General features: G+C 38.3%; 1 protein-coding gene across 1 annotated transcript in view; it reads left to right on the top strand.

Annotated features, from left to right (window-relative positions):
* Nucleotides 1-13,852, top strand: part of asic4b (acid-sensing (proton-gated) ion channel family member 4b) — a 50,463-nt gene that overhangs the window by 27,409 nt on the left and 9,202 nt on the right. The window contains exons 2-3 of the mRNA XM_017482252.3: nt 11,089-11,233; nt 13,301-13,428. Coding sequence (XP_017337741.1) covers nt 11,089-11,233; nt 13,301-13,428 — 273 coding nt within the window. The remainder of the gene's footprint in view (nt 1-11,088; nt 11,234-13,300; nt 13,429-13,852) is intronic.

Here is a 13,852-nt window from a genome sequence, read left to right as displayed (position 1 = left end):
AATTAAAAACAGAAAAACTCATTCACAAACAAAATGCCTGAGGCAGAGCTGGTAGCAGTGATGTCTCCTGTGCGTCCCTGACACATATGCACACACACCTAATCATCCTGGGTATCATCCTGCCACTCTGGATTATCTATCACAGCTGCTTGCCCAAAGCTCTCAGGATCCTCCTACTCTCATTAAAACACTTTCTTCCTCTTCCTGTTCCTCAATGCAAAACTACAAGAACGCTGTAAACACTGAAAAAGAAAAATATTCGAGAGCTTGAGTGACTTATTCCACTAACGTAGAATAAGGGCCACTTATTCTACATTTTGGGTCTAATTCTACATTCATACTTCCCTATATCATACATTTCAGCACAAGTGGAATAATAAGGAATTATTCAAGTGAAACATACCGCTCCAGAGGAGATTTCCCTGGCAATTTGTAAGGTCTGTTTCCTTTGAGCTACCTACAGAGTAATTTTTCTTTCTGAACTGGTTAGCATGCTAACTGCCTGTGTTGCTCACAATCTAGCATGTTAATGATACAGGTTACTAACTAGTAATAAAAAATTATGTTGGATATTGTGTACAAATGGCTACACTAAACCCAGATTGGAACTCAAATGCAATACACACACACACACACACACACACACACACATACATTATATATATATATATATATATATATATATATATATATATATATATATATATATATATATATATATATATGTTTTTCAAGTATTAATCAAATGTTATAGTTTCGAAAAATTCAATATTTTCTTGCTTATGAGATGATTATGGTTATGTTAACATGATCATTCTTCTAAAGGGTCACATATTTCTCAGACCTAATAAAGCAATAATAACGGCAATAGTTTTCAACCTGATTTCTATCCACCGTGTAGTTTATGTATGACTACCACAGGTGATTCCCAGTGCTGAGAAAAAAAAAAGAAAAGAAAAAGAAAAAACCCTAAACACACTTATAATACAAATGTAAAGCTAATTAGTTAAACAATAATATTAAATTATATGATTCACTAACTAGTATGAAAATTCCTTGTTTGATTTCTCTATTACATACTAGGCTTCATACTATCTTCCTTGGCAGATTTGCAAAGCAAGCTAATTGCACGAGATTTATTTTTTTTTTTATTATTTATTTATCTTTGTAATGTCTCTAAACACATTTAATGAGAGGTAAAATATGACTGAATAGGATTTTAAGGTTATACGTTTTTTGTTTCATTTTTGTGTATCAAACTGTAAACGGGAACTAATTAAAGTTGCAAGTGGGGAACTGAAGAAAACGTGGACAAATGTCGCTCCATACTGTAGGTTTGATCAGAAGAATCATTTGGGTTTTGAATCCACTGACCATTTGGATTTGTCACTTTACCACATCATAGCTAATTTGCACAGAACTGTGAAAATCTCTATTCACATGTTTGTCATGCTGTCGCTTGAAACGTTCTGTGAAACTGTGGCTCTTTGTCATGAATTTATATATTTTTAAAAATGTTACTGTGAACATAGAATAAAAGAGTTCTCTTCCACCCATTTGACCCACCATGGCCACCTAAATAACCCTAAATGTGAGTGTGTGATCTTCTAACAAGCTTATGTAGTGACGTATGATGCAGCACTCACAATAAATCCTGCTGTCAGAACACAATCATTCCATTTTTCCTGTGTGTCTGACTACATGAATTTCTACAAATACATGAACATTTCTGATACTACAAGCATTATTTTAAGACACTACTGAGCAACTGCTGTTTCTCAGTCAATTTCTATCCACGGCATGTTCTACTGCTCTGCACTTAGCACTCACTGATGTTTGGATGTTCACTTCCAATAAGCTCTGGGGCTTTCTTCAGCGTGTGGATATTATTTACTGTCTGCGTGCACTGAGTTGGTACTCTGTCTATTTTAAAAGTGTGTTGTTATACTTTGTTCATGTTGAATCCTCTTCACTGAGTTGAGTGACTCCCAGTTGAGTGAGCAGGATAATAGCACTCTCTTTTCTCCCTTAAACTGTTCCACATTCTGGTGGGTTCTGCTAGTTAACTGAGCTTGGCCTAATAGAGGTGTAATAGGATCCCCCCAGATCTAGAGGAGGTCAGTGAGGAAATATGAAAAGGAGACGCTACAGCTGACAATATTGCGATCCAGTGAACAGCACTGGTGCAGTGTTAGAGGTGTTCATGGGGCTGAAAAAAAGTAGTAAGAGTGCACTGTTTTTACTCTCATGCATGTGGGAAATGGTGGCCAGTACAAGTCCATTAAAGGTCTTAAACTGCAATGTACACCAATCAGGTAACTCAAGTTTGCAGATTAAGCCCATTTTTTCCCCTTCAGCTTTGTTTATTCAGGCTAGACATCACCATAAATTAGTTACATGAGGTAGAATATATGTACCATATACACCCTGAATAAAACTGTAAGAAGAAAACAAACAGATGGACAAATAGACATATATGTAACTTGGTCAGCCATTAATGAGTAATGTATATAATAATAATAATAATAATAATAATAATAATAATAAGGGGGAAATTATAAACAAATAAACAAACAAATAAATAATCTTTTTTTTTTTTTGCAGAACTCCTCATGGTTCATCTAATATTCTATAAAATGAATCCATTATGAAGAGTTGGAGGAGAAAGTGATTTCCATCTAAGTAAGATCAGATGCCTGGCCAATAATGTTGAAAATGCTACAAGCTCAGCACTATACTTGGGCAGTGATAAAGTTGGAGGAGGGACTCCAAAAATGGCTGAGACTGCAGCAGATTCAGAAAAGGGCCTTGTGGTGGACCAAAACTGATTACATATATGTGGCGGGAGCTGTCACACGTGGGGTCAAGATCACTATAGAACGTAGCTAGTTGAATTTTGGTTAAGTGAGTGCAGTGGATAATGTTCAATTGAATTAAGTTTAGTCTTGAACAAACTGATGAGGAATGGACTCAGTGCAAGGCATCCTGCCAAACTTCATCTGAGAGTTCCTCAACAAGGTCCTCCTCTCCTCTCATTGATTTCATTTTGTTTAGAGAATTTACGTCTAGCGAATTAATCAAATTGTATAATTGTGATATCATGCCCTTATTAGAACTAAGAGGGGCAAGAAAGGAATCAATAGGTGTAGCTTGCACTATGACTCTACTGTGTAAGTATCAGAATATTTTTCATCCTTCTGTTGGAAGGACATGAAGGTATTATCAATATAGAGATATTTAAAAGATACAATACCTGGGGCAGACCAAGAAGGAAATGCACCATGTATCAAAGAGGGATGGAAAATGGGGTTAAATACTATTGGTGCCGACAGGAAAAAATTGAAGGCCAGAATGTTGCCTAAATTGTTTCCAAATCCTTAGGGTTGACTTCAATTTTTAAGTTTCAATTTTTAAATTGTTGACAAACAATTTTAAAGGCAAATTTAGTGGGCCATGGATTAGACTTTTTAATGAAGCAGGGTTGGTTGATGAGACCTCTAAATCTAACTAAGCCAAGCAGGAAAGTGAAGTTAGATTGAACCCATTTTACACCAGAAGTTACAATGCCTTGGCATTGACCATCTTGAGCATGCTGTGTCAGCCTCAGACAACTCCTGCTTTGACAGTGCTGACAGTGCTGAATCTGGCCCAACCTCCTCAGTCTAAACATCCTGTTTGTAAATGGCCAGACACAGTGACACCTGATAAACTCTGCAAAAAGCCCAGAATGCAGTTTACTTTGCTGCCTGGATGAATGAAAAACTTGGCAACAGGCACGGCTCAGCTAAAATCAGTGATCCAGGAGCAGAGCCCACATAACGCAGAGGCTTGCGTTGTTCAGAACAACCCTCCTTATACCTCAGGGGCCTGTCATCCTGATTATAACCTATGAGTCTACACCCTACATCTATTAGAGGGTGTAGAGAAGGCCCTAGACAGCACTTATTAAGAACATACCTGAAGGCTATGGACTAGTAATGTGACTACATCAGACCTCAACAACATCTTTGCTCTGTTTCAAGAAGTTTGTTCCTACTGGCTCATGTGTGCTCTCACCAAGAAGGAGGCCATGCAGAACATGTCCACCCTTCTCTCTTACACTGTAGCACTTAAGTTCACAGTGAATTCAAATCACACAGTTCACTGGAATGCAGCTGGATTTCCTAACCACTCCATTGTCTCAGTGTAGGCAGATATTATTACGCTTGCCAGCTTAGCCAGGCTGCCACCTGTCAGTCACAATAGTAATTCCCCAGGCTTGCTGGAACTGCCAGAATTTAAAAACTGTTGGGCTCTCAGTATGCTATTGAATCCCAAATACTGAAACATGCCCTTGTCCTAAAGGAGCAAAATCATTAGCATGCTGGGAGTGCAGGGCATATCTAGCATGAGTACAGTTGGGTGCTTTTCATGCTGGAGAGAGATACTCACCACTGATGCTTTCCTTAGTTGTCTGGTGCCTTTTTGGACAAGTGTAAGATATATCAACCACCTGGGATTGAAGGTAGTCCACCTGGTCCTGACACACTTATTGCCGGTTCTCAGACATTGCTATGTTCTCATTGTCTTGCACAGAATCTCAGGTGGGCTGAACCACAACTGGTATCACTGAGCGCAATTCATATGGTAGGCCAAAGGGCCATACTTGTGGCCTCAAGATAGTCAGCAACGACTAGGTTTCATTCCTTTCACTGGTTGTTAAAGCACTCAAGCAGCTTCTTCCCTGGGAGGGTGTGCTGTTCAAGAAGGAAGGTGAGATTTGGTATCCCCAACCAGGTTGTCTGAGTCTGTGTGTGTGGCACCTCAGACTGAATCACCAACTAGGGCCTGTGATTTAGCAATGCAGGAACACTTCTCAATGCAAGAGTCCCTATGTCCCTGTGAAGGCTGTTGACCTTATGCCCTGGACCATGGTTGTTGTCCAGATCCTAGGATCTTGACTTTTCTTCAAGAATTGTTGAACAGCAGCACGTCTCCATATATCCTGAAGGTGTATGTGGCAGCGTTTGCAGTGCACCACACTTTCTGAAGGGGTCTATTACTGCCTTTCTGAAGGGGACGAGGCACCTCCATTTGCCGTAATCCCCAAGGAGCCTTGTGATGAACCTCCCTTGCATGCTCTGGTGATAAGCTTGGCTTGTGCTTTTTAGAGTTACCTTGTGGCTGAATCTAGGATATCTGCGTAAAATATCACATATTACCTAACTTGCAAGTCTACTGACTCTGAAGCCTTCTATGAGGATGATCCCTACTCTAACATGCCACTCTATGAGGCATAGCTCTTCCTCATAGGTCTTACTTAGAGGCCCACCATAAACAAGTACCCACAAGTATTTTTTTTTTTGTACTTTTTAGAAAACTGTGCTACATTGTTCAACTTAAACTACTGTTCATTCAAAGACACAGAGTGTAAAGGTTGTAGTACTGTAAATAGGTGCTGAGTAAACAGGTCTTCCATTCTTTTCTTAATTCACGGAAAATTAAAATGTTTATCCAGGGTGCACATGCATTGTAGATACAGTAGATAGACTTAGGTTGACGAATGCTGGGGTATTTCTTGATGATGGTGGCAGTCTTTTCCCACAACGGGTATTGGCAAGGGAGTTGACAAGGCTATATTAAAAAAAAATATTGCAGCTCAGCACTGGTCAGAAGCATGCAGAGAAGTGCATGCTATTCAAGTGCATATTTTTTTTGTCTGTGTCACATTCACAGTGTTAACTGAGAGGAAAATAATTCAGCAAGTGTAATAAGAGTTGCCATGAGCCAAAATAAGGACCTTGGGCTGTCAGAGGTAATTAAAGTTACAGACAGATACATACTGTATACGCGTCCTTGATGTTTCTCTTGCTGCTTCTTGTTCCATATAGAGCGCCCTCCAGAATTATTAGTACCCTTCATGAAAATGAGCAAGAACTGTTTTAAGTAATTAGGTTTTTAAAATTATCAGCCCCTCACAATGAACATTTTTGTCGCCTGGCTCTTACCATCCTTCATCGTCCTCTTCATTGTGTTGGGAGATAGTGTGCTCATGGGTCCAATTCGAGGCAGATTTCAGACATGCATTTTTTTTGTTATAGCTCTAATGGTATTTTTAGGATAGGGGTAAACAGCATGATGCGTGCAATATGATACAGTAAGTACATACAGTGGATTACAGTAAATGCAGATGTGCTAATAGCGATAATGTGCAAATAATGTGCAAATAACAGTCTGATATAAATAACTGTAGTATGACAGAGAATTGCAGTAAAGTGCAAGTACTTGGAAATAATTGCAGATTATAGTGGTAATGTATAATATAGTATAGTATGGTATGGTGTTTAATGCTAATGTTTATTTGTTAAGTGGAGGCCAGTATTAAATGCTTAGAACCTGAGTTCAGCATTAGTATAGCTGAAGGTAAAAAGCTATTCATGAGTCTTATTGTGCAACAACGCAGACATCTGTAGCATTTTCCTGGTGGGAGACGTATAAACAGTCCATGGTGGGGATTAGAGGTGTCCTTGATAATACATCTTGCTCTCTGCAAGCAACACTTGTCTGTAAGGTCTCTAATGTTGAGCAGCTGAATTCCAATAATGCATTGCGCAGTTTTCATTACCTGTTGTAGTGCCTTCTGGTCATGTAATGTGTAGTTGTTGTACCATACAGTGATGCAGTCTGTAACGATGCTTGCAAGGGTACAATGATAGAAGTTCACCATGATCTGAGAAGCAAGTTGAGCTTTCCTCAGTCTCCTCAGAATGTACCGGCGCTACGACGCCTTTTTGAGGAGAGAAGAGGTGTTGAAGTTCCAGGAAAGGCCAGCAGACATGTGGACACCCAGAAACCTGAAACGAGACCTCCCAGAAACTTGAAGCTAGAATATGTGTGACATCATATTTATACCTCAGGAAACAGTACATGATTTAAAGGCTATAAGATAAATAATCTCTCCAGTTAATAGTGGAAAATTTGAATAATGTTTATTTCATGCATTCATTTTTGCTCATTTTATAACAGGTACATCTAATGCTGGAGGCACCTCTAGTATCCTGTAAACAGGTTATTAATGAAAAACACTTAAAACGCATTTATATGTCATACACAATTATGTATACATTTAGGCTTTTCCATGAGATTTTATTGTGTTTGTTTTAGCCATGTGAGTAATAGGATAATATGCCTGCATCATGTGTTGTGTTAAATGCTGCAGCTGATCCAGCTGATCCTGCAGCTGACCCTTTTAGTGAAATTATAATAATTGGCCAGGTGCAGTTATGATATTTTGTGTCACTTATTATGTATCACCTGAATCAGAAAATACTAAGAATAAAATGCTGTAAATGCTATTAAAAGCTTGTAAGTGGAGTGATCGACAGAGAGAAGGAGGAAGGAAGGGTATGTGTGCAGCATGCTTTGCACTGTATTGAGATTCTCTTGGCCTCCAGAGTGGGAAGGTACAGGTTTAATCCCATCTGCTTTGCTCTGGCTTATCATAACATCTGGTGAGGTACACGTCTGACTCATGTAGAGGAAAGCGTATCAGATTCAGAAGGGAACTTTTGACGATCACTTTCTACTGGGGTTTTGTATTCTGCATAAATTCATGGTGAAGTAGAGAAACCAGCAGAAGTTCCGTTTCAACCAGATGGGTTCCTGTGCTATAGGTACAGATGAATCTTTTAAAGAAACGTCTATTTAAAATTGTATTCAATCCATTATATAATCTGAAATAAAACAATGGATTTTTTTTTTAGCTTTAGATAAATATTCCTCTTAATCTGAATTACAGTTTCAGTAAAAATTTTCAGAATCTATATTGGAATAGTTTAATACAGCATACAGTATATGCTGGTAATTATCTTTAGAGAAAAAGAAAATTATTACATGAAGCCCACATACCCATTAATTGCCAATCAGCCAGTGCTGATCTTTGACTTTTGGCTGAAAGAAAGCATTTCTAATGACCCCTTAAAGACCAAATCAATCACACCACGCTGACAAAGCCTCCAGAAGTTACTTTAAAAGGGAAAGACAGCAGAATGAGTGTAATTGCCTGTAATTGTCCCTGTCTGACCAAGAGGAAGAGGAATGTAAGACTGAATGTATGGCAACTGTTAAGTTGTAATAGTTCTTAAATATAGGCCATTTGCAATATTTACAACCAAACTGCTTGCTTTGGCAACTGGTATGCAGTGTATGTAATCAAAAACAGGTTTCACTTTGTACATTCAGAAAGCATTCAGTCCCCTTCAAATGTTTCACATTTTGTTATGTTCAGCCTTATGCTAAAATGCCTTATTTTTCCCCGCTTCAGTTTACACTCCATATGCCATAAGGACAAAGCAAAAACCAGATCTGTGATAACATTGCAAATTTATTAAAAAGAAAAAAAAAACAAAACTGAAATATCACATAAAGTGGTGCTTGAAAGTTTGTGAACTCTTTAGAATTTTCTGTATTTCTGCTGAAGTGTAACCTAAACATCATCAAGTCCTAAAAGTAGCCAAAGAAAACCCAATTAAACCAATGAGATGAAGATATTATACTTGATCATTTATTTATTGAGGAAAATGACATATCTGTGAGTGGCAAAAGTATGTGAAACTCTAGGATAAGCAGTTCATTTGAAGGTGAATTTAGAGTCAGGAGTTTTCAATCAATGGGATGACAATCAGGTGTGAGTGAGAACCCTGTTTTATTTAAAGAAGAGGGATTTATCAAAGTCCGATCTTCACAACAAATGTTTGTGGAAGTGTATTGTGGCATGAACAAAGGAGATTTTCGAGAACCTCAGATAAAGAGTTGTTGATGCTCATCAGGCTGGACAAGCTTACAAAACCATCTCTAAAGAGTTTGGACTCCACCAATCCACAGTCAGACAGATTTGGTAGAAATGGAGGAAATTCAAGACCATTGTTACCCTCCCCAGAAGTCCAACAAAGATCACTCCAAGAGCAAGATGTGTCAAAAGGAACACGGGGTAACTTCTAAGCAACTAAAGGTCTCTCTCAAATTGGCTAATGTTAATGTTAATGAGTCCACCATCAGGAGAACACTGAACAACAATGGTGTGTATGGAAAGGTTGCAAGGGGAAAACCACTGCTTTCCAAAAAGAACATTGCTGCCCGTGTGCAGTTTACTAACAATCACATGGACAAGCCAGAAGGCCACTGGAAAAATATTTTGTGGACAGAATTTTTGGTTTAAATGAGAAAGGTTATGTTTGGAGAAAGGAAAACACTGCATTCCATCATAAGAATCTTATCTCGTCTGTGAAACATGGTGGTGGTAGTATCATGGTTTGGGCCTGTTTTGCTGCATCTGGGTGAGGACAACTTGCTATCATCGATGGAACTCTAAAGGAAAATGTCAGGACATCTGTCCACGAACTAAATCAAGAGAAAGTGGGTCATGCAGCAATGACAACAACCCTAAGCACACAAGTCGTTCTACCAAAGAATGATTTAAGGAGTATAAAGTTAATGCTTTGGAATGACCAAATCAAAGTCCTGACCTGAAATTCGGTAGAAATTGAAGAAGAACCTGAAGGAAGGACCTGAAGCAAGCAGTTCAAGTGTGGAAACTCACCAACATCCCAGAGTTGAAGCTGTTCTGTACTGAGGAACGGGCTAAAATCTCTCCAGGCTGATGTGCAGGATGATCAACAGTTACCGGAAACGTTTAGTTGCAGTTATTGCTGCACAAGGGGGTCGCACCAGACACTGAAAGCAAAGGTTCACATTCTTTTGCCACTCACAGGTATGTAACATTGGATAATTTTATTTAATAAGTAAATGAACACAGTATAATATTTTTGCTTCATTTGCTTAATTACATTTGGTTCTTTATCTATCTGTGAAAATATGATGATATTTTAGGTCATATTTAGGCAGAAGTATAGATAAACCTTTTAAGCACCACTGTAAGAATTCAGACCTTTTGCTATGACACTTGAAATTTAGCTTAGGTGCATCCCATTTCTCTGGATCATCTTTGAGATGTTTCTATACTTTGACTGGCGTCCACCTACGGCTAATTCAACTGATTTAACATGCTTTGGAAAAGCGCACACCTGTCTATATCAGGTCTAAAGTCGAAATTGCAAAAACCAAGCCATAAGGTCAAAGGAACTGTCTGCAGAGCTCAGACTGGGCCAAAGGTTCACCTTTCAACAGAACAATTAGTGGCTTAGGTACAACTCTGTGAATGTCCTTGAGTGGCCCAGCCAGAGCCTGGACCAATCAAATCTCTGTAGAGACCTGAAAATGTCTGTCCATCAACGGTTCCCATCGAACCTGTTAGCGCTTGAGAGGATCTGCAGAGAAGAATGGCAAAAAATCCCTAAATCTAGGTGTGCAAAGCTTATTGCATCATACCCAAAAGGACTTGAGGCTGTAATCACTGTCAAAGGAGCTTCAACTAAATACTGAGTTACGGGTCTGCATACTTGTGTCAATGTTATATTTCAGTTTTTTTCTTTTTAATAAATTTGCAAAGTTATCACAAATCTGGTTTGCGTTTTGTCATTATGGGAGATGAAGTGTAGATTGAGGTGAAATTTTTCAAAAGCATTTGAGCATAGGGCTGCAGCATAACAAAATGTGAAGAAATGAAGGGATCTGAGAGCAACGTAGCAAGAAATTGTGCAAATGTGTTCTCATGCATGTGAAACAACAAAAAACAAGAGACCACATATCATGTGTTTCATCTTTTTCCTTCTGCTTTTAAGTGTGACTTGACTTGTAGCAACAAATCCTCCATCACAAAGCACCAGGGCCATGGTGTGCTATGTGATTCATTAAAAGACACAGAGGAATGTTGCATAAGTGTTGCTGGCTCTTATAAATTACATTAACAGAACAGTCGAGCATTGTCTCTCCTACTCAGATGACATCCAGTGCCAGACAAAAAGAGTGGCATGTGATTTTGGCTGAAAGTCCAGATGAATGCCAATGCACATTCATGGACAAAATCTTTATATATGCTTTATGTTATTTTATGCCATTCAGAAAGTACAACTGAAATTTGTCACATGAAACATGAAAGCGAAGAGAACTATATCTTGATGTCGATGTGCTATGTATGTTTCTCATCTGCAGGTATACACACGCTATGGGAAGTGCTACACCTTCAATGGAAACAAAACCTCACCAAAGCGGACACGGCAGGGGGGCATGGGGAACGGCCTGGAGCTGATGCTGGATATACAACAAGATGAATACCTCCCCATTTGGAGAGAGACCAGTGAGTCAGTGCAGAAGCACTGTTAGAAATAGAATCTCTAACTTCATTCATGAAGCGCAAGCTGTTCCTGGAATTTCTTTTGTTGTAGGTATCAACATGGTCAATATATATACTGTTGGCTCAAATTTAGCCTATTACCCAAAAACATTTAAAATTCAACTTAGAAGCCAATACTCACATCTACCTCTGAGACCAGTTGGAGATAGAAAAAATACACCAGCCGTGAGTGAGAAGAAGCAAGGGTCCAGCTTTATTGTTCCATTCCACCACACGAGATCCACACCGATGAGAATTCTCAAAAGTGATCCCAATACCCTGAGCTTAAGCTCCAGTATTTATACTGTATTTACACACTAGATAACCCATATGTTTCAAGAAGACTATGATCTCACTACCAATAGGGTTAAAAAAAGAGCTCATTTACCTTACTCTTATGTTCCAGAAAAGGGTTAGTCCACTTACACATAGAATTGAAACCAGGGGTTTTAATTTACACATAAAATCAGAACCCAATAAAATACAAATACAAATATTAGGGACTGTATCCAGATACATTTATACTTTATTGGAGTATAACTGGGAATTAAAAATTAAAACCTTACGCAAGCACATTACTATTGGAAAAACATGTGTTTTACTCTCCACGTGTAGACTTTCAACATTTTAAGTATGTGCAAAACATTCAATCAAATCCATAACAATTTGTATGAATACCAGAGCCAACTAGTTAATTTGTAACCTTAAAAAACGTGTGTGTCATGAAAAAAAATGCATAAAATTCAAACAGTTGAGAGCAATTTAGTTGGATGCTGCTGGATTTTCCATTAAAGAAATTGTTTAAAAAAAAAATTTAAAAAAAAAGAAAAGAAAAGAAAGAAAAAACAGATAAGAACACTAACCCACCTCTAATTCATGTTTAACCTCTGGATCTTCTCATTTGACTTGAGTTGTGCAACTAGTTTGGAATGTTAGATGCTTACAGAAAAAAGAAAAAAAAAAGATCTTAAAGAAAAGATTTTTTGCGTTTTACATTTAAATACTTGAGTATACTTACTAGAAGGCGCAGTGGTTTAGTGGTTAACACGTTTGCCTCGTGCCTGCAGGGTTGGAGGTTCGAATCCTGTCTGTGCACGGAGGTTGCATTTTCTCTGGGTACTCTAGGTTTTCCTCCCCTAGTCCAAAGATGTGTTGGAAGCTGATTGACATCAATAAATTGTCTGTAGTGTGTGATTGTACCCAACGATGGGTTGGCACCCCATCCAGGGTGTCCCCCGCCTTGTGCCCAAAATCACCTGGGATAGGCTTCCCTGTGACCCTGTGTAGTATAATCAGTACAGAAAATGGATGGAGTACACTTTAATGCAAGTTTTCTGTACTAATAATAATAATAATAATAATAATAATAATAGATAGAATGGGATGGATGGAACTGTTGCAGATGTGTTTAAGGAAACCTTTTTCTCTGTGAATCCAGTGTGTCCAAAGGCAGTTAATTGAGGTTGCTTGGTGACCTCTGCTTCACGAGCAGGCCATAGCATAGGAATGCATTCTAGTCACAACAGACTAATAGAATAACCCCAGTAACCTGCTGCACACAGTGAAAGACCTGAACCTCCTTACAAAAAGAGACTGCTTTGGCCTACTGTGTATCACAATGCATGTTCAGTCCAATAAATTCTATACGTTTTATATGCTTTTTAAAACTGAGTTCATATAGTTTTATATTTTTCTATTTATATAAAGCACCATCTTTATCAAATATAATCTCAAGGTGCTTTATATAAAGTTATGAGACTAGATTTAAAACAAAATAAAAAGTGACCTTTCTTTTTGTTGCAATATCCGTTCCATAGTTTGAGTACTCATAAAATCTGTGCCGTCTTAAGAGGCCCACCATGAATTGCAGTATGTAAGATTATCAGTAGGGGAGAAAAAAATGAGACTTTACCTGGACACATTTCATTATGTATTCAATGGGAATGTGGTGAATAGATGGATATACAACAGTCAGTGCCTTAATATACAAACATCCTGAGATAAAGTGGTTTTCTGTTGCTGTCTCCACAGATGAGACCACTCTGGAGGCTGGGATCCGTGTTCAGATTCATAGTCAGGACGAGCCGCCTTACATCCACGAGCTGGGCTTTGGAGTCTCACCAGGATTCCAAACCTTCGTGTCCTGCCAGGAACAGAGGGTATGCTACAGTACAGAACATTATAAAATATGCTTCTGATAAACAAGGGAACAAGGACATATGGATATAGCTCTGACGAGAATGCAAGTAAAGCATTTATGTATTCTTGTTTTTTTTGCTATAAGCTATAATATCCAAGGGATTTTATTTTTTAATACCGAGAATGTTATGACCAGAGCACAGGAGCCATTGCTCACCACCCCAGGGGCAGTTTATAGTTAAAGGCTTTGCTCATGTCCAAGTCCAAATTACTAACACAGGACCTTTACTGCTATGCAACTCTCTCCTCCTGACTCCAGAAACATATGGATGGGCAAAGTAAAAAGTGATTTGAAGAATTTTTTTTAAATGATAAAAAAAAAATAATACAAATAAAAAGGTGCACTTTTTTTTTTTTTTCGCCCACATTGCCCAGGTAAGACTA

This window comes from Ictalurus punctatus, chromosome 12, assembly GCF_001660625.3.
Source record: "Ictalurus punctatus breed USDA103 chromosome 12, Coco_2.0, whole genome shotgun sequence".
Taxonomy (NCBI): Eukaryota; Metazoa; Chordata; class Actinopteri; order Siluriformes; family Ictaluridae; genus Ictalurus; species Ictalurus punctatus.
Note: the sequence above shows the minus strand (reverse complement) of the source record. Positions and strands in the feature narration are given on the sequence as shown.